The sequence below is a fragment of the Aedes aegypti genome, chromosome 2, assembly GCF_002204515.2.
Source record: "Aedes aegypti strain LVP_AGWG chromosome 2, AaegL5.0 Primary Assembly, whole genome shotgun sequence".
Classification (NCBI taxonomy): Eukaryota; Metazoa; Arthropoda; class Insecta; order Diptera; family Culicidae; genus Aedes; species Aedes aegypti.
In genome coordinates, this window is record NC_035108.1 from 246,055,704 (window position 1) to 246,083,358 (window position 27,655).

The 27,655-nt window shown below is 38.6% G+C and overlaps 1 protein-coding gene across 1 annotated transcript; it reads left to right on the forward strand.

Annotated features, from left to right (window-relative positions):
• Positions 1–602: 602 nt before the first annotated feature.
• LOC5578150 (hepatoma-derived growth factor) lies at positions 603–26,909 on the forward strand. Its single transcript, XM_001663671.2, has 9 exons — positions 603–859; positions 927–982; positions 1,214–1,361; positions 14,737–14,808; positions 14,920–15,355; positions 19,077–19,214; positions 19,279–19,459; positions 25,951–26,077; positions 26,146–26,909. The coding sequence occupies exons 1-8, from the start codon at positions 779–781 to the stop codon at positions 26,039–26,041; spliced, it is 1,203 nt and encodes a 400-aa protein (XP_001663721.2). The 5' UTR covers positions 603–778; the 3' UTR covers positions 26,042–26,077; positions 26,146–26,909.
• The last annotated feature ends 746 nt before the right edge of the window (positions 26,910–27,655 follow it).

Genomic DNA, 27,655 nt, shown 5'->3' on the forward strand with positions numbered 1-27,655 from the left:
TCTACTGCAAATCGCTGCAGTTGATATAGGGCATGTCCATTGCCTGGTGTGGACATTCCGACGCGAGAAATAGTGAACCAGGCCCATGGCACGGGACGACTTTTAGCGTAGTCAACATCTCCATGTGTTTATTCATTTTCGGGTAATTTGAATCGAGAGTGCAATCAGAATGCGAAGTTTGGTTTAATGTTTATGATCCATAATCGAGCAAGTGTCACAATCAAATCACTGATTGCTTGCTTGGAGGCTTGCAGGATGCCTTTTAATGGTTGCTCTCCTTCCAAAATCTTCGAGATGTTGAATGTGCTTCAACTTTTTGGCACATTATTAGCTGATTTATCAATATCGAAAATTGATAACCAAGCCATAACAAACAATTAAACAAAACAATGGTCTTTATTTTCACAGTTCTTACAACTGACAGTGGGCGATATTCACTTATCGCCCGAGACATCCTGGCTACGAAGAACACTGTGTATCGATATATGGTTGTCATGGGCCTGTAGTGAACCAATGCAGCATAAATGCATCCGTCACGAGAACAAAGTTTTTTTCGTAACGCCTCTTGCGTGATGCGCGTTTGTAAATCAGTGTTAGTGCGCCGTTACGAATCTTCACACGCAGTTCGCAGTTCAGAAGCAGACAACCGACGACGAGGCAGAAAAAGCGCATCGCTCCCTCATCGAAGCTTGAAAATCCAATCCCGCTTTTTTACGGTACATTAGAACAGTTTTTGAACCAAACAGGAATATCCAGAGGTAGCCCTCTTCGAATAACCATGGTAGCGTCGAAGAAATCGTACAGCGTTGGCGATTTGGTGTTCGCCAAAGTAAAAGGTTATCCGCCTTGGCCAGCAAAGGTAAGCCCAAAATGGAAAAGTTTGTGACGGGGACATTTGTCACTGATACTCGAAAATCCACTTTTAGATCCTGAAATTCGAGAAAAAGAAGTACAATGTATACTTTTACGGAACGGGAGAAACGTAAGTATTAACTTGGATGTCAAAAATTGTAAAATTTGGACGAATTTGAGCAAAAGAAAGACGTCGCCAGCTTTGGTTTTGTTCTGGGAGGAATGCTGCCGGGAGAATAAAAAAAAGAAAGAAAAATCTAAGATGGATTCCTTCGGCAAAAATCTCCGTTCCGAAAACCAAAATCGGGCGGCTTGACACCATGCTTTTTCTAATGTGTTAATTTTTCGGTTTTGTTTGTAGGGCAAATGTCAAAATGGAAGACGTTTTTGGCTACAGCGAGACCAAGGATAAATATGCCACTGAAAAGATAATGAAGCGAAAGGGATTCAAGGAAGCTATCGTACAAATTGAGTCGGCCCTGTCCGGGGAAGATCCCAGTCCGCTTTTGGTGAGTACTTTTCAAATGGAATGGATTCATAGGGACCAAATTGCAAATTTATTGTTTACGATATCCTATCAGTGCTAGGGCAATTGTACAGTTGCTCCAATGAGCTCTAATATATCACTTGCTGTCCCCTACAGTTATGGATATGGACACATATATAGATCACAGTTGGATTAAACGGAGAATGTCCCATCACATAGAGTTGGAATCACGCAAAACACGTTTTACCTACGTGAACCACAAATCTATACAGCATCGTAATCGATTCTCGCGTTCAGTATCATAAGAGCGTAACTGCAGTGATCGATTCCTCTTCTCGATTTTCTCTTTAGCTAATTTAACTTGGTGAGGAGACTGTATTCGACCGCTATTTTTATATCAGTATAATGTACTTATAGTTCTTCGTCATGCTGCATCCTAAAATGTTACAAACATCGACTAAATTGGGTGTAGTAAACAAAAAAGAAATCGATCACTGCACACGGTGTCTTTTTCATGTAACTTTATAACAAAAAAATCGGCAGGTCTGAAATTTCGACCAATGGAAGACAAGGCCCTCATCTTTCATTTGCTGTCAAAATGAAAATAATCCATCGGGGGGTGTAGTGCATTTTTTTTTTATTTGGTTGTTTGTAATAGGTATCATTTTAAATGCACCGTAAATTAATAAATGTTGGTGAGGTGAACTGTTGAAATGGATTTAGATGAAAATGTTGCAAAAATCTAGTGTCAATATCTTGTAGATTATATTCTAGACAGTTCTGGACCTAAAAATTTACAGGCCGAGGCCGAAAATTAAATTTTTGAGTTGCCTCTCCTTTGTTTTCATCCATTGCTGAAATTTTCATTACTTTTACAACTAAGTATGTCAAACAACCTCTTTTCAATTTTGGTTTGTATCTCAAGTGCCATTTTATGAGTCGTTTCGAATCATATGTTTTTTGTTTGTCTACCAGCTTTGAAACTAGCTGGCGGGCCCATTTATTTCTTCTAGCGACACATTTGAGAGGAGCTCATTCATGACAGGCAGGGAAGAATTTATTTTATTTACTGGTAACATCAGACATGTAACCGCGTAGAAAAATAGCCAGAAAGAGACGAAAATGTCATCACCTTGTTACCAGCGCCATTCACATATCTCGCATAACTTATGATCTCGCCCTAAGGCCGCACGGGACGTCATTATAATCATCCTATCCATTTGAAGAAGCAGATCTCAAGTACCACTCCATATATGGACGTGAAAAATTTATCACTATATTCTATATATGTGGTACACAATCGATTAAATTTTCAGCTTCATCGGTTCACTAAAACTCGAGATTTGCTTCGGCAAAGTTTTGATGATAATTGTTAGAGTGAGACAAAAGATAGGGAAAAAAACACGGTCTCCCGTGTCCCCCTAAAAGCCATTGGTAACCATATTTGGAAGAAGATTTTTGACCTTTTATCCCCTCTTTATTCCTCTTTGATATTTTGCCTTTCGACCTTATGTCATATACGCAATATAACATTTCATAAATCCAATATTCCAACCCAATTGCAATAGCAGTGCAATGTTGACACTATTGTCCATGTGTTTGTTGTGAGAATCGACAGAACATTGCTTCGGGAAAAACCGGGAATTTGAGCTGGTCACCGGGAAAACCATTTTGAACGAAGATCTTCAAGCTCTAAATTTACAAACCACCAAATATAAGCATTAACCATCTGTATTGTTGGAAAAATAAAATTTAAACATTATTTATTCAATTTCTCGTAGAAATACTCTACTTTGCTTCACTAAAGTTCTTAGAAATGTTTCAAATGTATTGGTAATGTTTCGAAATCGTTTGTTTTTTTCTCTCACTTGATTTTTTTACTAATTTATGACTCAAAGCTTTGAAACTTAAAAACTTCTGGCAGAATTCAACCTTGAATATATTGGATTCATAACTTTCTTTAGTTACTTTAGTTTAGTGGGGCTTTGTTTCATCCTCATCTTAAACTTTATTTGCTTTAGTGAACTTTTCTTTTTTATGAAGAAAAAAATCGAAAGATTATAGATTCAAACATTTGAAATAGTATAATAGGATGCACAATAGGGGCATATCTATATAAATGAAAATGGAATGGTATTCGTATGTCACGAGTTGGCTTCAGAACGGGACGACTGATTTGAACATTTTTTTCACTTTTGTTGTCCTCAAGAGCTCCGAAGTGTTTGAGTGGATTAATATTTTTGAAAATCGTCCAAGAAAGTTGAGAAAACGGGAAATGTAAATTTGACATAATATTCGGTATTATTTTCAACGCCTCTACCCAGTAGGCCGGGCAATACAACGTTTGCCGGGACTGCTACTTGTTGAAGCGAATCAAAAGTGCCAAGAGTAGAAACCATCCTATTGGCACAATTGAGGGGATTAGAAGCAAATAACTGTAAGTGACAGAAACCCAGTTTTTTTACTTATCTCGTTAATTTGGCATGCTCGGGCGCCGTAGGGCATAACAGAGCCGAAATCTTTTTTTTACATTATTTACATTTTAAAATTTGTATTCATTTTAAAAACTATGTTAGTTTGGTGAGGTTTTAAGATTAGGAAATACATTTGTACAACAGGAAAGGAAAGGAGTTTTCGGGATTTCTTATGCTACTTAGACTACTAAGCTGATGAAGCTTGAAGGGACAGGATGTCCAGATCTGTAACGAATCTAAACAGAAACGGTTTGTGGGAGACACGACAAAAAGAGGGCAATTTGAAGGGGAAAAGAAAGACGGGGAACGAACGACAATCAAACTCGGATATTGATACGCTTCACAAACAGATAGATAACATTCATATATTCTAAATCAAGGCCCGCCAACACTTCCCTGGCAGGCTTCTGCTGTTTTCCTCGGATCCGGAGAGTTTCAGTCAGCTCAGATCTGATGTTCGATATTCTGGTAAGCCACAGAGATTGCTTTCTGAGAGCCCAATACGGTGGATATGCGCGTTTAACGAATAGTGATTGGACATAAGCCGACACATAACACGAATGAAATCGCGGCTCATGCCCAACCCCTTAAACCATGGTTGTTTCGACACCTGTGGAAATATGGAATGCAGTCATCTACTCATTTCTCCGTCTCTCCATTTCTGTTGCCAGCTGATCAAGGTCTCCCGACGAGCCAAGGCAAACATTCATCGAAGGCGATTTGACGCTCGTAAACGTAAACGTGACGTAGCGCCTACCTTAGCCAGATAGTCCGCGCTCTCATTGCCCGGTATGGAGCAATGGGAAGGGACCCAAGCTAGGGTAATTGTGTAAGAGCGATTTTACAAAGCACTCAAGGCCCGGCGTATTAAATTCAGGAAGTACGTTGCGTGCTTCACCGGCTTCATTGACCGAACCGAACCGAAACCTAGTTTTGATTTTAAAGTTTTGTCAGCAATTTCATACTAATTGTATGGGAACCAAAAAAACTAATCCGAATATTATGTTTCTTATTGGACGAAAAAATCACCTAAAAATACAGTTGAAAAGCTTGAAGTAGAATTTTTTAGTATAATCAGTTAAAAACCGACCAATGGGCCATCCTTTTGCGTATGGGCCTCTCAACTAAAAACCGGGAAAATTTGAAAAATCGTACCAGGAAACCGGGAAAAAAGCGAGAATTTCAAAATGGATATTTGGTGGCCACCCTGGATTTTGCTATCTTAACAACGAAATGATACGAAGCTTTATCAAAAATATCAGGTGAATCATAAAAGTCTTCGATTAGGGGGAGATCCCCCAGTGCCGGACAGCACCCAATACCGGACAAATCCGAAACATTGAGAAATCATGGTCCAATCAAGATGGTGTATTAGTAGAAAAGAAAGCTATTATGTAGACTAATGATTGCGTAGAATAACACATCCTTAAAATATGCATGCCTTTGTATAAAAGTAGAAAAGTTTGAAATTCTTTAAAAAATTGACGTATCCACTTAATTTTGAGCCTATTTAGTAAATATTTTGAATATGAAAAAATACTTTGGATCCCGCAAGCATGATTGAACATAATCCTATTTTGATAGTATGAATGTATTTTGTACCTTAATTGAACTAAATATGAACAAATTACAATTTTGCTTAAGCACCTCCTGTCCCTCAGTTTCGGACAGCTTGATTTGTTATATGATATCTTTGTAATTATTGCATCAGTGTCTCAGAATACTTTCATTTTTCATGGGTTCCGTCGATCATGGTATCAAATATGCAATAAAATTAAGAATAATGAACATTCAGAACAACATCGTAAAATGTGCTATTTTTCATCATATATGAAAGAGGTTTTTGATAGGCATCTTGCAAACTAAGAAAAACTCAAATTATTCTTGTAAATGTATCAAATGCATTGAATTGGTAATTATAAACTATTCCTGTAGTGTACACATTCGATGATGTTCAAATTTACGGGATTCGAGGCATTTCCAGATCTTGTCCGGTATTGGGTGCCACCTTTCGAGATCGATCAATTTGGTACTAAAACTCATCATCAAAATGCAATATCAAAATTCATATTTATATTTTCAAATTTATTTTTGTACACTATAAAAATGATAATATTTATCATAAATGGGTAACACGAGCCCATTAAATCAATATTTTTTGAATTATGAATTTAGTGGCTTAAGTGTCCGGTACTGGGGGATCTCCCCCTACACCAAAAAGGAGTCAAAAACGGTGAACTTTAGTGCATACAGACTTGTTTTCAAATTCAATCCAGCAGATCTCAAGTACTGTGTTTCGTATAGCAATGTTATGTTCAAAACTTATTAAAGCGCCAACTCGAACGACTTTTGATGCTAATCTTCTATCTACGTTCGAGTTGACGCTATAATTGAATTAGAAGAGTCACAGGGATTCAAAATCATGAAGTTTGAGTTGGAAGGGATGTGCACCGGTAATTGGTTCCTTATTACAGAGAAATGTTATGCCAAAATATTCATCAACCGAATAGTATCGATGTGAATTACATATACAAAACTGCGATGGAAACTTACTTTTCGGATGTTCCGGGTTTCCGGAACCGGGTATGAATAACTAAATGATTTGAGCATCTCAATTTATAGTCCACGTGAATATCTGGTCAATAATATGAGGGCGGTTCAGATTACTGATTGTTAAGTTACGAAACTACAGGTTGTCAAAGTAAGGGTGTCTAAAGAGACTTTTTTCAGATGTAGCAGGTTCCCGGTGGCCACAGTGACCAAACCTGGATCTCCGGAAGGGTTTCTGAAACTAGACATGTGTGCCTTACATTTAAGCCCAACAGAACTGAATTCGATCAACACACTGATTTTTTCGAGCTGTTTGAATTATCGGGTCGAAAACGATCCTAAGTCACAATTTGTAACTTTTTTATGGAAGCTCCCCAAGGGGCCATTCAAAACTTTTGTTTCCGCAAAAATAAATGTTCCCACAATAAAATACCTAATTGTCAGAAAACGTCAAATTGCAAGGTTATTTAAATCAAAAGTTATAATGATTTGAATTTTGAAATGTGTCGAAAACTATTCATGTTCCTTGCTAAGGTTAAGTTATATCCCGAACTCCGTAAAAAAATTGAAAAAAAAAAAAAAATATTGCTCTAGACCCCCTGACCGATTATTTTCGTTTTGGTTGCAAATGAAAGGGGACAATCATGGCTTTCTTGTGTCCAAATTTCAGACATGCCGAATTTTTAGTTTTGAAATTGCTCTATGAAACACACCGTGTGCAGACACGCATGTACACTCAAAATAATCAAAACGTCATTGTTACGTGAAAACATACGTGGTTTTTTTCCATCCCACTTTTCACGTAGCTTCTACGGGAATCATAGATGACGAAGAATGAACCAATGAACTAATGAATGCGTATCATTCTATCGGAGAACCGCGTAATAGCTACGTGATTTGTTCGTAAATTTTACTAAGTAGTTGCATGGAGCCTAAGGTATGTTTCCAGTAAATTTGACTAAAATTTTGTATAGGTGCTTCCTTTGCATTGTTATTTTTAAATCAAATTATTTTTCACTAAAAACACTTGTTAAAAAAACCATAACATTTATTGAACCATCGTTTTGGCACACAATAAGTATTACACATTGGCCGTAACAATGCCGACACATCTGATATCAAGGTTAGTCTCGAACTGGATGCCTGATCCTCGAATCCTTCGTCAGATAGTTCCAGATTACTTTTCTGTTTCAAGAAAAGGATATCACAAACAGAGTTATAACTAATTAGAAGCATAACCAAATAAGAATAGTTTACTCACGCTTGAACTTCACCAACGGGATAGCCACCAGTTCTTCCAGAACTATATAGCAATGTGATTTGCATTTCTAACAATAATGCAGCCCGAAATGGCCCGATGATCTGTCGAAAAGTAGAGTTCAGTTCAATGTAAGTCTCACTGCAACATTAATAAAAAAAGTTACCGTAATCCGGGGTAACATTGATCAGCGGGGTAACATTGATCGGGATGACTCATCTTGTTAAACGTTCAAATAAATATTTATTGATGAAGCATTTTCGAACCATGAATGGTGCCTCTCTTTTGTATATTCATAAGCTAATGATAATTAAGGTTTTTGCTAAAATTGCGTTCAGTTCATGCGCAAATTTGTCAACTTTTTGAAACAATGATTTCTATCATTTTCACTGACACTACCGAAAATTCATGTCTCACATGAGTTCTACAGACGATGCGATCAAGGAAAATGCGGGTGTTACTAAAAATGGCATCGCCGAAAACGATTCCGTTGTTAAATCTTTCATAAGTTTATTCATTTAGGCAACATTAACTAAATACTATTACGAATGTAGAATTTCCTGAGGAAATTGCCTACTTTTAGGCGTATTACGCGGTTCAAAGTGTTTTTCATTTTGAAATAACTCAAAAAGTAAATGACTTGTAAGAGTTTGGTCTTCATATTCGGCTTCAGGGGCCCTGATTTTAGTAAGTAACGACATTTCCAATATTAGCGAACGTTGTTTACTTGGGTGATCAATGTTACCCCATATCAGCTGAATCAAAAAATCACTTAAAACATTTATTTAAACATGTTTAAATCTTTCGAAAAACAAAATAAAGTACATAGCTAGGAGCGGTGGGTGCCAGTACTTGTTTTAAAAATATGAAACTTGTAACATTTGTATTGTGAAATGAAAAATTTAAGAAAAACTAAAAAAAATGATCAATGTTACCCCGGATTACGGTACCTTAGAATTTAATCAAATTGATGGCAAGTCTCCCAAATATTTACCTTTATTTCCAACTGACGCCATCTTTACGATTCATTGCAAAACAAAATGAATCGAGGAATGAACACGATCGGAATGAACTCAATCATGTACGTAAATTCCACGTAGAATCGATGGGTTCATCGCAGTGAAAACCACCAGAAGTCCGGTAGCTGTTACGTTAGTCAGGTGGAGTCAGGGAATGGTTCATTATTATGGATCTACGTGATTTTTCACGTAGTAATGACGTATGGATTTTTTTGAGTGTATCTAAACGCGAGATTCCTAGAAGCGTTGATTCATAACCGCGGGGCACAGAATACCATACCTAAGTTATGAATCAACGATAAGACGATACCGAAAGAAACGTCAAAACGTTTGTTTTTCACATACTCAATTTTAGTTAAACTGCTGTTAGTGCTCTGATTCATGATAAGAGTCGGTTTGATCCATAATAAGGATCCACATCTGTGGAATAGTAGGGGTGATCAGGGCAATATGGGCCGCCTAAGGAAAACGTCATGGAATACATAGAAAAACAGCAAAAAATATGGTTTAAATGCAAGTGACTTGTACTATAAAATGTTGTCTTCCATGTTACGTCGATAATTAATGTTTACATCAACTTGCAAATTATTCCAGAAACTTTTTGGACAACCATGTTTTTCTACGTGGTCACCAACCATGGGGCATTATGAGCCACCCTACGGGGCAGTATGTGCCACCTCATTCAATCGAATGATTTTTATTTAAAACAGTATAGAGAAGAGTTTGTGATGAAGCGTGCATGATTGGAAAGGAAATTTTATTAACTTTGCTTGAAATTATTGATTCTAGCGGCTTATTTTTTAAAGATACGTAATACATAATAAACAGACCATGTTATACTAGTACTAAATTGCGTTACTTGGTTCCACGTATTTTCTAGCAAAGTGTTCCACTTGTAATGGTGCATAAAGATGACAATGCAGTTAAAAAAATAATCTGGTATATTTTAAGCAATGCATTTTTATGTTCAAAACATCGTTTGTTTTACTTAAATCTAGGTGGCTCATTTTGCCCCGCCCTTTCATATTGAAAATAATATATTGTTTTTCAATAATTTTGTTTACGAACAAATTTAATTTCGCTCACGTACTGTTCATTATGATCAGAAGTTTCAATGGATTGGTAAAATTTACCAGAATTTTAAATATAATTGTCTTATAGGCTCAATTAAAAACTGCCAAAATTATAAGCTTTTCATGACATAGGACAAATTTGTACATTTTTGTAAATATCTTAAGTGTTCAAACGAATATTCTTACGTTTTTTATTGTGGTGGCTATTTGAGGCATCCTTTAACAGATCATAATGACACTGGACATTAAAACACTGTTTTTGAGGTCAAAACCGGGGTGGCTCATATTGCCCCCATTGCCCCTATACAACGTTTGAAATTTCAATCGAAATCCATAGGTTTTTTTTTGTAAATAACCTCGAATTTTGAGGTGTATTCTCAAAAACAACTATAGTCTGCAGTTGCAGGGAGGTAATTCTGTTTTGCACAGAGTCACCATGATTTCTAAGCATATTTTGTTCTGAAAAATGACCACACTTGATGTCTGTGGGATGACCGAACTATTCTTTTGGTGGTGCACCTAAGGGGAAACAGCTAAAAGATACTAATACAATTATGAAATACCGTCAAACGGGGCTTCTTTTGACATTATTTTCACATTCTTCAACTTTGAGGATTTGTAGCTCTAAGAATTATGGATAAATTTCGATAATTCTTGCATCTATCTAAGTTGTATATGTACGTAACAAATGTGCAAAATATGAAGCAAATCCATCAAGAAATGAAAAAAAAAATGGTTGAATAACGAAAAATATATGTCCTTCAAAACAAAAATGGGACTACTTTGGACACTTTTAGAAAGCAAAACAATTTGATAACAAAATGATAATTTTGATTAATTTTGGACTAATTCTATAGATGATCATCTATTATGATATTGTTGAACGTTTTTTGTTGATACACATAATTGAGAAAATTGTATAGCGCGAAAAAATATACGTATCTGTATAACACTTTTCCGCGAAACATGCTATTCATAGTTTTTAATTTCCAGTATAAAATTTCAAGTTTACTTAATTTAAAATGAAATTTTCAGCTATGAATGCTTGATTGTTTAAGTTGATACAAACGAATGATGCAACTACCAAGTATTGCGACGATTAACAAGGTTTGATTAATAATGATTAATATTCGTTCTGATTCTTAATGTTATATGAATGATATGTAGAAAGATCTTTTTAATTCGTGTAACTGAAAGTAATTTTTGTTTAAAGTGCAATGCATGAAGTACAAGAATAGTGTTTCGTAAGATCCTAAACAATTTAAATTTCACTTTTGTTAGAAGTATTTTGATTCCTTATAGTTTTGAGATAACTTAAGGGTAGTTTATTTTTAGCAGATGAAGGATCTATTTACTTTGTACTACGGATTCATGTAAAAAACGAGCGGGAAATATTGTTTAAGGAATATGTTGTGAGTTTACTATTTATACGTATCAAAATATATTTATGTTTTATGACTATTAACTTTTCTGGATCCCTGGTTTATTTTTTTTTGTTTAAAAAAAACCACACTTTAAAATAAAATAAAAGTCAAAAAATTGTGACCTTTGATCAATTATTGTTGCAAAACAACAATTTTTAACATGAAATTATCACAAATTTCTATAAAACATGATGATTCGATAGTTTTGTGACGCTCCCAACAATTTTCCACGATATGTGAAAAATTCGAACAATGTTTACATAGCAAATGTTTTGTGCCTTGTTAATATGTGTTCGGAATTTTTCAATACATTTTTTTTTGTTTATCCTGTCATTGTTGATGTTGTTCCAAAAAGTGTGCATGTCTGGTTGTAGAGCAAATATTGGTTAATAAAAGTGCTGAAGACACAACATAGCTCAGATTAATATTTATGCTGCAAATGAACCAAAAACGTGAGTGTCCAAAGTAGCCCCCGGAATCAAAAGTGCCCCGTCTGACGGTATGTTATTTTAACGTGTTAGTCGATATATTTCAAATCGTCCTATCATTCAAATGTATGAAAATCACGGTTCATTTAAAATTTCCCTGCAAAAAATACTTGTACCAATACAGGTCGAACTCGATTATCCGGAGTATCGACTTTTTTCACTCCGGATAATCGTATCACTAAAAAAAAAATTAAATCTGCGATAAAAGAACTTTAATGTAATCTTTTTTCATTGTTTTATTTATATTATGCAGTGGCAAAACCAGAAATTATTTCTAGGAATATTGGGGGTTTAGAGAAGATAACAAGTTTTTTGTCCATCATACACAAAAATCCCCTCATTCAAACCCCCTTTTCTTACCTACGTCCAGAACAGTTAAACCATTCGTATTGTATATTGCAATACTAAATTAATCAAATTTATGCATAAAAACTGAAAAACAAGAATATCAAAAAACATACTCCGGATAATCGAGTCTAAAATGCCGGATAATCGTGCTCTAAAAAGGGCACTGCAAAACGCATGAGCGTAAATAGAGCCTACAGCTCTACCACAGCGGGTTAAGAATAACAAAATGAACTTCTTCATCAGAAGAAGTAAAGTCACCATTAGGCATTAGGAAAGCGAATTTCGTTTACATGGAAATCGTTAGATTTTGCAAAGATTTTGTTCAGCCGACTGACTTTACTCAAACTGGAACAGAGGTTTTTCAGCAGAACGAAGAGCCTTCTTGTAAGTCTTGCGAGCCAACTTGAACGACTCTGATCCAGCTGAACGGCGTATGTTCCGACTCCTTCTACATTGGTTCCTGAGTCTAGTCAGATCTGAATTCCACCATAGGGTCCAATTGTAGTCTTCACAGACCGCAGAAGACTATGCTTCTTCAAAAGCTTCCATAATGTACCGTGCCAGTACCTTATTATAGACAGCGCCATATTCTGAACGGTTCGTTCCTTTTGTTGAACATTCATTGTTTTTACATCCAAAATATTAAACTGTCAGTTCTAAACATGATTCATTGTAACATTTCAAAACTAAAATACATGGTGAAGTTGTTTTTTCAACAAAATATTATACGTAAAGTTCGTTTGCTGTCCATAATAAGGAACAATGTGTGTTCATAATTAGGACCATTGATGTATATGGCGTCCATAATTAGGAACATGCATGCGTCAGACTAACATATGATTTTTTAAATAATTGATAATTGTTGGACGTTTTATTTCAATCTATACGTTAATTTAGATATTAGACAAATGCAACGGCAAGACAAACCAATATCCCAGCTGTTGAAATCCTTAATAATTTAAGTTATTCAAATTAGATTTTCTTAACCGTTCAGAATATGGTGCTTGCACGGTAGGATGTTATACTATCAACGGCATCATCCAAATCACTCGGAGTTTCATGGATATTCTCCATGAAATTTGGTTCCTAAAACTCAAAGTCTGCTACATTTGAATGTTCAAAGAAGATGTAGCGGTGATCAGACAATGATTCCTCATTTGATACATGCCAATCCGTTAACTCGCGGCTGATTCTGTTCGAGCAGAGCGTTATGTCACTTCAGTCAGACACTTCTTCTCTAGTAGATACCATGAAGGTTGGGCGATCGCCCATGTTATGTAATCCATGATCTGTACTACTTAAGTATTCCATCAGACTGGAGCCTCAAATTGATATCTGAGCTGCCCAAGATGATGTGATGAACATTGATATCACTGCCCACAAGGCTTTTTTACGCAATGTACGACAACTCGTTTGAAATCATCCGTTGGGGATGTTTCATCATGTGGTAAATATACCGAACAATAGAAGTATTTCCTATTGAGGTCACCAACAGAAACATCGATTATGCCAGCACATACATCTAGTAGTTAACTTAGAAATGAGTGTAGTAACGATTGCGTTATTAACGAGCACGCTTGCGCGGGGCATGGAGGCCGTGTAAAAAAAATCCGTGCAAAAACAGAATCGGGTGTATGCTGATACTTTTTCAGGTGTGTCAGTGCAAAACCAACTGATTTTCTTTGATTCGAAATCATGAGATGAATCAGCAACGACGCGTACAAATTTCAATGACGGCCTACTTCGCCTTAAAAACCAGTTTTTTTTTGTTCATATTTAAAGAAATTCTCATGAAAATCTATCAAAGATAGCAAGTGGAATGCAATGATAGATTTTCTTGAACATTGCTTCGATTTTGAGCAAAAAAAAAAACTGGTTTTGGAAAAAGATGATAATTATTTTCCTTTTAAATTACATGTGAACCTCGCGAACGAGCATCCAGAGGCGCTATCGGTCGATCGCTTTCACATTCACTAATGAATTCGTTGATGAATGATGCAAACCTATATGGATTCAATGGACCGATGCACGAGTTCATTAATTTGACGTTTGAGCGGTGCCGAATTCACTCGTTGCCATGATCACGTAAATAACAAGGCACCGCTCAAACGTCAAATAGTGAACTCGTACATCGGTCCATGGACCAATGCATGAGTTCACTAATTTGACGTTTTAGCGGTGCCGTGTTATTTATGTAACCATGGAAACCAGTGAATTCGGCACCGCTCAAACGTCAAATTAATGAACTCATGCATTGGTCCATTGTCTAGTAATGTGCGTCTCAGGCAAATTTTAAACTAAAATCCACAGACAAACAGACATAACACTTAGAATAAATCTCGGTCAAAATCATTGTCATGAGGACATGCACGCCCAATGCTAAAATCGTGGTGTTATGCCGACGGATCAACAGATGTAAACATCAAACACGAGCAAAAACGATGCGAGCGCTGCGGGTGGTGGATTGGCCACCTACCATATTTTTGAATCGACCGTTTGAAAGGTGGTCGATGGACAATGATGAGAGTATGATGTCTGTTTGTCTGTGTAAAATCTATCAAGTCCAATGGTGTTTTGTGTGATTCACTAAAAGTGATGTTTTATAATGTTCCTATAGATTTGTATTTAAAGTTACGTCTGTTAGTTTTTGGTTGGTATGAATTCCCGTATCAGCCAAAAATAATACAATCAAACCTACGCGACCGTTACTGCTCTGATTACCTCCAGAAATACTTATGCCATGTATTTTTTTCTTCTTTTTAGCTGGCACAGGAAGCTTCCACATCCGCCGAGCAAGATAATTCCAAGGTTGAAGAATCGATGAATACGACCGAGGCAAGTAAGAGAAATGTGCCGTATTGCCAATAATCGACAAAATAGTTTACGTCATAATTTATTGGAGTGAATATAAATTCTAAGCAAATTTGGTTCTATTATCTATTCTAGGCTAGTTTCAATGCATCCAGAATATCCGCAAACTCGACCGTAGTTGATACGAGCACAAAAACGGAAAAGGACGATACCATCAACGGGGACGAGTCGACAAGTAAATCGGTCAAAGAAGAGGTCGTCAAAAAGCAGATCAAGAAGGAAAGCATAGCCAGCAGTACTGCCCCTTCCACGCCAGCTGAAACTAAGAAAACTCCCGCAGTGTCGTCCAGCACTAGTGTTGCAATTAAGGAGGAAAAGCCGGCCGCCAGTCCTGTTAAGGAACAAACCGAGGTCGTAAGCCGAAGTGGACGCAAGATCAAGCCCAAACGTTTCCTCGACGGCGAGGAAGAAGAACCAGCGGTAGCTTCCCCACCGGCCAAGAAAAGGGCTCTTGCACCCAAGGAGAAGGTGGCGTCACCAGCAGTAACGCCCAAGAAGGCCAATCCTTTCGGTAAATGCGGGTTTTGTTTTGTCACTACTGGGCTGATACCTAGCAGGTCTCTTTTTAAATACTTTGGTCTCTATTTTAACGCATAAAGCCATTATTTTAACCAAGGTAATGATGTCTTCAGAGCCGATATTTTAACCAACTAATGATTTCTTCAGAGATTTTGTTTATAATACTTTCAGGCGATCCTACAGGGATCTCTCCAGTAATTCTTGTAGAGTTTCTTCTACCAATTCCCCAGAAATTCTTCATTTCAGCGATTTCTCAAAGATGCTGAAATCAATACTTCAGAATTTGCTCCAAACAAACATCACCCCACCCATCCCACTAGAATACCTACTGGCTAAGTTGTTTTCACTCAACCGGCAGCAACTTTCAGTACTGTGTACTGTGCTTGAGTACACTTGCGTTAGTGAAGTTTTGAGTTAACACACTATGGTTCGGTTTTTGGGTTATTTTGCTCTACGTTGACAACAATAGAAGAGCGAATGAAAGAGAAAAATAACTCAAAAGTGAGTTTAAAATACTCAAATGTTGGTTTCTAGTTTCTCCGTGTAGAGAAATTCTTAGTTGAAATCTTAAAGCAATCTCGAAGAACAATTTTGTGGGCAATACTGAGAAATTCCTGGAGGCATCTCTGGAGATGTTTCTAATTGAATTTTCGAATATGTTCGTAACTGAAGTCTTGGAGAATGTCATGGAAAACGATGTAAGACTCATCGAATAAAATCCAGGAAGACTTAGCACTTTCTTGAAAAATACCTAAAAAACTCTTTGGGACTACTTGTTTAATTGATTATTATCGTGGTTTACGGCTAACCAGCCGAGAGCAATTTAATTAAACAGGTATTTATCGAGCAACGGACTCATGTTCCGTAACCGGTCGTTTGAGAACGTCGCGACCCATTGGAAGCCCGCACTATAGAAATCTCAGCCAGCACGTTGTTGGTGAGTAGTGTGTGGTATTTCAGTATCGTTTTGATTCATATTACGGACATTTAAGGCCTCAGTGAAGTATTACAGCATATAAAACAAATCATTCTGTATGATTCCTTCGCGTTGAAGAGCCTTCAACACACTTAACTTTTGTATGGTGAGTGAAGATTGTAATTCTGCAACAAGAATAATTTAAAATAAATAGAAATGTGTGTTCTTTTCGTTTTCATGATTCTTATTTCGGACGCTTCCTTACTTTGCTTCATACTCCGGACACTTTGATTCGATTTCCGGACAGCTCAAGAATATCATAAATAGAAAAGCCAAATCATCAATTGAAATCGTCAAACCACTTAAGAGAGTCTAAGGTACACTGATAGGCTAAATAAAGTGCCCACCTCACCAGTTTTCAAATTTCTCTCATTGATTTGGTTCAAATTAAAGTTAACACACTTAAATCTTGTTTGATATTTTATTTTTGATACGTTCTTTTAAAGTTGCACTTACGAAATGTTGATAAAAAAAAGAATTTTACTCAAAGAAAAAGAAAATCAATTTGTATTGAAAAAAAAAATAGTGACAAAATAAAGTGCCCACTTCTTTCTTGACCCCAGAAAAGATGATTTAAGAAACATAAAAAGCAATTTAATAGTTCATGTGTCCTCCTTTGGCCTTAAGGACTTGCTGGAGGCGCTTCGGCATGCTTTTCACCAGGTTTTGTAGGTGTTGTGGTTCTAGTTCTTTCCAGGCGCGCTCAAAGGCTTCAAATAATTATTTTTGTTGGTAACACCAGTTTTGTCAACCCTGGCATCGAGAATCGCCCACAAATTCTCGATGAGGTTGAGGTCTGGGCTTTGTGGAGGCCATTCCAGCGGTTTAATCCGACAAGATCGGAAGAAAGACTTGGTCTTCTTGGCAGTATGCTTCGGGTCGTTGTTCTAGAGAAATATGAATTTCTCTTCAAGGCCCGTCTGGATCAGCGAAACCTCCAGATTTTCCCGCAAGATGTTGATGTTGGAATCTGCCGTCATTATTCCGTCGATTTTCACGAGGCTTCCTACTCCACTCCATGAAAAACACCCACATTTTTGTATTTTTTTTTCGGTATTTGGAGGAATGCCTGATGGAGAGTAGTGCTTCGTGAAGCCCAAGCAGGACAGTTCGGTTTTGCGTCGTCCGATAGATTTTGCTCACGGTTTCGCGCGTGTTTTCGTCGCTGGAGATTTTTTGTTTTCCTGTTTTGGAGCGTCTTGCTGGGTAGTGCTTCGTGAAGCCCAAGCAGGACAGTTCGGTTTTGCGTCGTCCGATAGATATGGCTCACGGTTTCGCGCGTGTTTTCGTCGCTGGAGATTTTTTTCCTATTTTGGAGCGTCTTGCTGGGTAGTGCTTCGTGAAGCCCAAGCAGGACGGTTCGGTTTTGCGTCGTCGGATAGATTTTGCTCACGGTTTCGCGCGTGTTTTTCGTCTCCGAAGAATTTTTTTTTCTGTTTTGGAGCGTCTTGCTGGGTAGGTATTTGGGAAGGCACAAGCAAGACGGTTTGTTGTCGGGACGCCAAGAAGTTTTGCTGTCAGTGTCAGTTTTGTGTTCAGTCGAGGATGGATTACCAACTGGTGAGTTCGTTTCATGCTTGTGATAACATATATTTCTTGAAAGTGTAACTTTTAAGTAATATTAAAACAAACTTTGTATGGTTCGTCACTATAAGTGTCGGCATTATGCTTTTTTCTTATACAATTTCTATATACATATATTTTTCTCTTTTTGACATTATTAAAAAATATCTTTTGAATTGTTCGACATTGTGAATGTTGACGTATTTTTTAAAACTTCTACCATATCGAGACAAAATGCACAGTAATACTCATATGTAATTTTCAAACAAACTATGTATAGTTCGTCACTACAAGTGTCGGCATTATTCCTGTTTCATATTATTTAAAATATATACATGTAATTTTCAGTTTTCGTCTTTAATAAAAACATCTTTTGAATTGTTCGACATTATAGATGTTGACGTATTTTTTAAAGCTTCTACCAAAAACTTCTCGAGACAAAAATACAAAACTAGCTTTAAATATAAGTCGTATATTTCCCCCTTGTCCATGGATCGCATCATCGACCAGAGGTGACTCCCAGATCTTTGCCTCCCTCACTAATAAACACCCTTCCCATGGTGATTGTGGAGATGAAGAGGTATTCTCGGTCTCTAGAAGCAACCATCATTACACCCTAACATTCCTTCCCCATCCCAACTGACTGTAAGGACTTGGCCGGCGCCGTTATTGATCAATAATATTAGAGCTGCTAAAATTGCACTTCGAGAGTAAGCGGGAACTCCCATCCCTTATTCATTTCGATCGTAGGGCAATTCTTACCAGTTCCGATCAATCACGGAGTAGCAACCATTCACATGTACAGTCAGTCTATGCTATGCTATGCTATGCTATTTGGAGGAATGCCTGATGGAATCTGTGAAGTAGTTTCTGTAGTTATCCTTGGTGACATCTGTGTTGTATACTTGAGGAATCCAAAGCAAAATTCTTGGAGAAATTCCTTAGGAAACGAATCACAATACAAACTCCTAAAGAAATCTTCGGAGTAATATCTGATTCTTTGGGCAAATGCCTGAATAAATTTCTGATAAAATTTCCATAGAAAATCATAATAAAATGCATACAGTAATACGAGCAGTAATGTCACGAAAAAAGTTCCTGCTTTCAAGCCACTTAGTCGCTACCAGACCTGCAACTAAATATTCAAGAATATCGTATATTTCTCTTTACACAGATAAAATCGAAAGCGAACGCGTATACTTTTTGAAATTGGAACGTGAACTTCGGGAGTTGAATTGGGAGATAAAGTCTTGCGTGGGGCTAGCCTGTGCCGATCCGGAGAAGTGCGTAGACCTGATGGAACAGTATCAAAGTAATGGATGAAATTGAAATCTTATCGCTTTGCTTTTCTAACGTTTATTCTTTTTTTTTTCTAGAGCTGAAAGTGACCCCAACAATGTTGAAAAAGAATCCGAACTGTGTGGAAACGATGAAGCGGTTACGGAAATATGTTGGCAATACCAAGGCATGGAACATGACGGATGAAGAGCGATTAAGTTTGACTTCTACGCCCAGCAGATTCGAACCAAGGCCGAGCAGATATACAACCAATTCAAGGTAAACTATGGAGAGGGTAGGGCTGGTAGCAGATCAGATGTATGACTTGATCATCATTTCAGAGGCATCTCGTCTGCCTGTTCAACCTGTTCATAGACCAGATAGACCATTAGAATCAAAATTGTACAAAAATATTCAAAAAAAAAAAAAAAATTCAACAAGCAAATTTAACACAGGATCTTAAAATAGCATGACATTTTCAATACAGTGCGGATTATATGCACAAGGCATCATACATTTATTACATAACGCTAAAATTTACATTTTTTGATTCTACCCAAACTACAAACTTTTGAGAAAATGTTTTCATAATAACAAAAACAATTTTAAGACGTCAGAAAGTGTTTTTTTTATTCCGGGATGAAATTTATTTCATGCAAAAAATAATTAAAGTAATAACATGGCGTAATGTCAAAAGAAATATTCAAGTTTTTTTTAAATAGTCTGAGCAATGACTGGTCGGATTAGCTGAGGAATCCTTATTAACCCTCTCCTTCCCATGGTAGCACTAGGTAATCCACCGATTTTCGACGAACACCGGCTAAACCGAATTGGTACGCTTGGTTCAATAATGATTGCAATAAATTTAAGCGCTCATTTGTCTCATGAAACATCGAAATAAGTGCCCTAAGCGTCAAACAATCTAAGTTTGATGTGATTTTGAATAATTTAGCATATTTGCCGCAATGTTTGTTCAAGCACTTTTTCAAGAAACGCCATTTTGGCAGTTAAATTGTCTAACAAAACTGTGGTAAAAAAAGGGTTAAACCTGGGAGGGAGAAACCAATACAAAATTTCTGTACGTCATAGTGAGCCGAGATTCCGCTGTCACGAACTGTCACTGTGAGCCCAGATCTCAAACATTGGACTAACATGGAAATAGCGCGTAACTGATTAAAACACATTTTCGTATTTCTTCAAAAGTGATAAAAATCGAATAAAAATCAATTCATGCACATAATGCAAGTAATGTCACGTGAGCACCATTTAATCTGATTGAACATAAAGCATTGAAAAACGCATTGTTCTACTTTTTCCAATGAAAATGAATATTTAGTGCATAGAAAACTGGGGCCCTTTTTTCATGTTTGTCAGGAAAGATCGAAGGTGCACAACAAAAGGAAACTACCGATTTTCTCGAAGCCTGCCTTGATTGTTGTTGGCATACTGGAGTTATCTTGCAGTTCAAAATAACGTTGTCTTATATTTCGTGTGTAGTATCGGTGCCTCCCTCCCAGGGTTAAACTATTATGGTTCGCTAATTGTTGAACACTACCCAAATGAAAAATAAAAAACTGAAGTTCGTATACACAAAAGTCAATTTGAACAAATTGAGATGCAAAATTGTGAAAAATAATGGAATCGTTCTGGTGGGCTTAGATCACACGACTCCCAATACGCTAGACTGGGCGCGTTAACCAACTACGCCACAGAACAGGTAACGATTCTGCAACGCAATCGGCCAACCTGAAACCAAAGTCCGTCACGTCCCCATATTCTCCTTCACAACCCTACATCTCCTTCAGCCCTCTTAGATGCCTACTACACATACACTGAGAACAGCGTTGCGGTTGAAAATACTATATCAGAGGGTTAAATTAAATACACAACGCCACTTGATTTGTGCAGACTAAATTCGCATTTATTTAGAATATTTTGTGCATTCAATTTTACCATGGCACCATTTGTATAGTAAAAATTACTATGTCATGGTTAAAAACTTGCAGCAGACCAGAATCGAACCGAGGATCTGGCGATTGTCAAGCGCGAACGCTAGCCGCTCGGTTATCGACGCGGTTGGATTGAGAGGGAACAAAACGCAAATAAAAAGCGTTCATTACAGCTCAATCGTGGTTGGAATAGTAATTTAAAAACACGTTCATGGTTCTCATTACTGCAACGCTTGTTTCAGTGTAGATACACTACTCATAAGCCAACGTTGGCTCAATGGGATGGTTAATATGGGCCCGGCTTTCGTCGTGGTCGTATCTCGTCAAATCGACCCCTTTTGCGATAGAGAGATCGCCGCTCGATCTTGCGCAACTATGTCATGTCTATTACGGCTAAAAAAACCGAAGTTGATGTAGGGTTGTGAAGGAGAATATGGGGTCGTGACGAACTTTGGTTTTAGGTTGGCCGATTGCGCTGCAGAATCGTTACCTGTTCTGTGGCGTAATTGATTAACGCGCCCATTCTAGCGTATTGGGAGTCGTGAGATCGGAGCCCATTATTTTTCACAATGTTACATCTCAATTTGTCCAAATTGACTTTTGTGTTTACGAATTTTAGTTTTTTTTTTACAAAACACCGTCGGCTGATTTAAGCCGTAATAGACATGACAACCCTAGTTGCGTACTACCCAAATATTGAAAGGTCTGTAAAAATCCAATCATACTAGCAATATAAACAATTCTCAATAAGCATCAACAATTGGTTTACGTGGTTTTACAAGTTTTCTTGAAGATTGAGCGAAATCAGTTTGATTGACACAGAAATTACCTAATATAGATGTGATTAAAATAATTTTCAACACAAGGGCATGAAAACTTCCATTCATCTAAAATAATCTCAAGGTAGCACTGCTTTCAAATTAGCTTTGCCGTGCATAAGATCGCAAATATCAATTTCTCCACAAGTTCACATTATCAGACAAGCATTTCTGACCTGTCTTCCCAAAGATCTTAACTCCTATATTCCATTTGTCAAACAATGGCATAACGAGCCTTCATCAGCATGATCGCCAGATTGTTTGTTTTGCATCAATTAACTTTATATTATATTCATCCGAACATTTAGGGGGAATGGTCCTCCGGAAATCTAGGGGGTTGGTGTCAGGGCCTGCAAGCCAACCGTAAAAACGCATCAGCACAGGAACGTCAATGAGAGAATACGGACCAGAACAATCGGCAAAGACCACAGCGATGGAAACGGACTAGCGATTGGAAACTCGGTACGTGGAACTGCAAATCTCTCAACTTCATCGGAAGTACTCGCATACTCTCCGATGTACTGAAGACTCGCGGTTTCGGCATCGTAGCGCTGCAGGAGGTGTGCTGGACAGGAGCATTGGTGCGAACGTTTAGAGGTAATCATACCATTTACCAGAGCTGCGGCAACACACACGAGCTGGGAACAGCTTTTATAGTGATGGGTGATATGCAAAGGCGCGTGATCGGGTGGTGGCCGATCAACGAAAAAATGTGCAAGTTGAGGCTCAAAAGCCGGTTCTTCAACTTCAGCATCATCAACGTGCATAGCCCACACTCCGGAAGCACTGATGATGACAAGGACGCATTTTACGCGCAGCTCGAATGCGAGTACGACCGCTGCCCAAGCCACGACGTCAAGATCATCATAGGAGATTTGAACGCTCAGGTTGGCCAGGAGGAGGAGTTCAGACCGACGATTGGAAAATTCAGCGCCCACCGGCTGACGAACGAGAACGGCCTACGACTGATAGATTTTGCCGCCTCCAAGAACATGGCCATTCGTAGCACCTATTTCCAGCAAGCCTCCCGTATCGGCACACCTGGAGATCACCTCAGCAGACAGAATCGCAAATCGATCACGTTTTGATCGATGGACAGCACTTCTCCGACATAACCCGACGTCAGAACCTATCGTGGCGCTAACATTGACTCGGACCACAACCTGGTGATGGTAAAACTGCGCCCAAAACTATCTGTCATCAATGATGTGCGGTATCGACGCCCGCCCCGGTACAATCTTGAGCGGCTGAAACAACCGGATGTCGCCCATTCGTACGCTCAGCATCTTGAGGCAGCGTTGCCGGATGAGGGCGAGCTCGATAGGGCCCCTCTTGACGATTGCTGGAGGACAGTCTAAGCAGCCATTAATGACGCTGCCGAAAGCATTGTCTGAAATGTGGAACGGAGCTCATGAAACGATTGGTTCGACGCATATTCCGGGACAAAAAGCGCCGCCAGGAAGAGGTGGAATGCCAAGAGATGGAGTTGCCGTTCTCAAGAAACGCGGAAGTTCTATCAGAAGCTCAACACATCCAGCAAAGGCTTCGTGCCTGGATAAGAATGGGAGCATCTTGACGGGCGGACGCGAGGTGATCGAAAGGTGGAAGCAGCACTACAATTAACATCTGAATGGCGCAGAGAACACAGGCACTAAAGGTCAGGACAGCGAAGGTGATGGCTACGTCAGCACAGCGGACAGTGGAAATCAACTAGCTCCAACGATGGGGGAAGTTAAGGATGTCATTCAACAGCTTAAGAACAACAAGGCCGCTGGCAATGATGGTATCGAAGCCGAATTCAACAAGATGGGCCCGGACAAATTGGCTGCTTTTCTGCATCAGATGATAATCAGAATCTGGGAAACGGAACAGTTACCGGAGGAGTAGAAGCAAGGCGCTAAATGCCCTATCTACAAAAAGGGTGACAAACTGGAGTGTGAAAATTATCGTGCAATCACTATCCTAAACGCCGCCTACTAAGTGATATCCCAGATTCTCTTCCGTCGTCTATCACCTATAGCAAACGAGTTCGTGGGAAGTTATCAAGCAAATTTCATTGACGGCCGCTCGACAACGGACCAGATCTTTTCCATGCGGTAAATCCTCCATAAATGCCGTGAGTACCAGGTCCCTACGCACCATCTGTTCATCGATTTCAAGACGGCATACGACAGTATAGACCGTGTTAAGCTATGGAAGATCATGGACGAGAACAGCTTTCCCGGGAAGCTCACAAGATTGATTAGAGCAACGATGAACGGTGTGCATCAGATCTCGGGCGAACACTTCAGTTTGGTCGAGTCTCGTCGGGACTACGACAAGCCGATGAACTTTCGTGCCTGTTGTTCAATATTGCGCTTGAAAGTGTCATGCGGAGAGCCGGGTTTAACATTTGAGGCACGATTTTCACGAGGTCCGGACAATTTGTTTGCTTCGCGGACGACATGGATAATATTGGGAGAAAATTGAAAATTAGAAACGGTGGCAGATTTGCTCACCCGCCTGAAACGCGAAGCAACAAGAGTCGGGCTAATGGTGAATACGTCGAAAACCAAGTACATGCTGGTAGGCGGAACTGAGTGCGAAAGGGCCCGCCTAGGAAGCAGTGTCACGATAGACGGGGATATCTTCAAGGTGGTGGACGAGTTCGTCTCGGATCCTTACTGACGGCTGACATCAATGTTAGTCGGGAAATACGAAAACGCATCATCAGTAGAAGTCGTGTCTACTATGGGCTCCAGATGAAACTGTGATCAAGAAAGATTCACCCCCGCACCAAATGCACGATGTACAAAACGCTCATAAGATCGGTAGTCATCTACGGGCATGAGACGTGGACTATGCTCGAGGAGGACTTGCAAGTTCTTGGGGTTTTCGAACGCCGACTGCTAAGGACGATCTTCGGCGGCGTGCAGGGAAGACGGCGAAGGATAAACCACGAGCTCGCTCAACTCTACGGCGAACCCAGTATCCTGAAGATAGCTAAAGCTGGAAGGATACGCTGGGCAAGGCATGTTGCAAGAATGTCGGACAACAGCCCTGTTAAGATGGTGTTCGCTACAAATCCGGTCGGAACAAGAAGGCGTGGGTAGCGGCGAGTTAGGTGGATTGACCAGGTGCACCAGGGGCCCAGATAGCCGTAGCGGTAAACGCGCAGCTATTCAGCAAGACCAAGCTGCGGGTCGTCGGTTCGAATCCCGCTGGTCGAGGATCTTTTTGTAAAGGAAATTTTCAAAATTCCCAGGCCATAGAGTATCATCGTACCTGCCACACGATATACATATGCAAAAATGGTCAATTGGCAAAGAAAGCTTCCATCTAATTACTGTGGAAGTGCTCATAAGAACATTAATCTGAAAAGCAGGCTTTGTCCCAGTTGGGACGTAACGCTAGAAAGAAGAAGAAGACCAGGACCCGGAGAGCGTGGGTCACAGTCGAGGATGGAGAGAAGCGGCCATGAATCGAGTGAATTGGCAAAATATTTTTGCGAGGTTTTATCAAGTTAATTGATGTAAAATCAAATAAATAATATCCATATCAAACACAGCAACCCTGAAATAGTATTGTTTATTGTCTTCATTTTGCATTGCAAATTTATTAGCAAAATTTTCTTTAAAAAATGTCAACATTAGGTTTAGCTAGGTTAGGGATGTGTTCAACTAGGTGTAAGACCATCTCTTGAAATATATAATTTTTTTACGGAAAATGAACAACAAAGCAAATACGACAAACCTGCTGTAAACCAATAGACCTAAAATGCTAAATGAGTTTTTTTGTCAATTATTTGAGTATTCTCCTGAAAATCGTAAAATGGTAAACGTAAAATCTTTCGTCCTTACTGTTCAACATTTGGCGATTTACCCCAAACATCTCTTTGGATCCTCTTTATTCTCTTCTCGGTCTCTTTTTTCAGACATGAGGTCTTGTAAAGTTAATTAGCTGCTACCAGCCCTAGAGACAATTTGCCGTTTGCACGTTCACTATAATATATAACATTTTTTAGACCATGTTCCCGGTGTCTGAGGGAGCCACTTCATTCTGGGAGATTTTCTGCGAGGAATTCAGCAAGTTTGAGCAATCCACAAAGCACCTGAGCCAGGAAGAGATTTTCTTGCTTGTGGATGAAGCAGGTAAGATACAGTCATATAACTGCTTTCAAATCAACGTATATCTCATTTTTCATGTTTTTATACCGCAGATATAAAGAGTAACCCCGAAGCGTCTGGCGAAAAGAACGGTACCGTGGTCAAAGACGAAGAAGTTAAGAATGAATCTGAAGAACAGAGCAAAGAGGAGACCAAATCGGAAACGGGTAGCAACGAAGCCGTCGCGACATAATGCAGAAGTAGGAAATAAGCAACGCTGGTAAGATTTTCCATAGAATCGCTCGAAAGGAAAGCGATGCCCAATTTTAGTTTGAAAATTTTGAAGATCATTTAATAGGACACACTTTGATGCGACATATTCATTATTCTGAAACATTCGTCCCAAAACGTTTGGTGCGTGCGCTGGAATATGTTATAGATCATCTCAAAATTTACAAGATTGTAATATACGACATGTGGTTTTAATTTTACATTGCAATTATATTTTTGGGAAAATAAATTTGACCAATTACAACTCAAATTTGGAGGTTCATTATCCATCGCACAGTATAACACAGTTTGTTGGGACGGATTGAAAGCAGCCACTTCAGATGATTATAGAAATGATGCCGGAAATATATTAATAATTTATCTTTTTATGTGTAAGCTTAAAAAGTCGAGATAGAAAACAATACAACCCGCAATGTTGTACTGAAACTAGGAACGCAAATGAATGATTCTTTTATCTTAAATTGTCGACTGTTAAAGCAACTGATATCAAAGTATCGTTTAACAGGCATCGTTGATAGAAATTATCGACGTCTATGATTTTGTAAATTATAATTACATTTGAACACAGATAGTTATTAGTTTCAGATCAAATCGTTTTACTTGTTTGGAAAGAAACCCTTGTCTAAATGTTAATAGTTCAGTAGATGTTGATAATATGGATTTGCTTGTGGACGAAATGGAGACCACTCGACGCGGACTCTAACCCCTCGTCTAAGGAAGGCCCCAATTGTGATCATGTGCTGCTGATTAGAACAAACTCATCTAATTCCCCTTTCGAAGCTCCCCTGCAATCCGCCACTCATTTACAGTGAACTACTTAACATAATTTAGCACTGCTAATTAAAATGTTCGCACAGCGCGAAATATCGGCAAAAAACTGCAGTTGATAATCCATCCCCAACTGAGTATCTACAAACATTTTTGCATTCCATTTTTTATCAACACGTTTTTTTACTTGTTTTTAATTATGAATCGTGGTTTACGGCTAACCAGCCGAGTGGAAGTTTAACAACTACCGAAAAGCTAAACATTATATATAATATGCAATTGGATTAGATGGACAAATTGATGTGAAGATTTGCGAAAAAGTTACACGTCTTCTCAGTGAGAATCGAACTCACGACTCCCCGATCTCTAGTTGGGGTGAGTTACCACTATGCCATGAGAGGACTCATGAACGCAAAAGTTAACCAGAATTCGATTTCAGCTCAATAATCACGAGGTCCTTTTTCGCAAAGTGCACCTCTTTCGGAAGAATTAGATGCCCATCCAAACACAACGCTTTCTATATATATAATGCCTAGCCCTAGAGCGCATTGTTTTTTAGGTATA

Bases quoted from the DNA above. Each gene is read 5' to 3' on its own strand.
- LOC5578150 (XM_001663671.2), top strand. From the start codon at position 779: ATGGTAGCGTCGAAGAAATCGTACAGCGTTGGCGATTTGGTGTTCGCC. The intron at 860-926 runs GTAAGCCCAAAA...ATCCACTTTTAG, and splicing joins ATCCGCCTTGGCCAGCAAAG to ATCCTGAAATTCGAGAAAAA. The intron at 1,362-14,736 runs GTGAGTACTTTT...TCTTCTTTTTAG, and splicing joins AAGATCCCAGTCCGCTTTTG to CTGGCACAGGAAGCTTCCAC.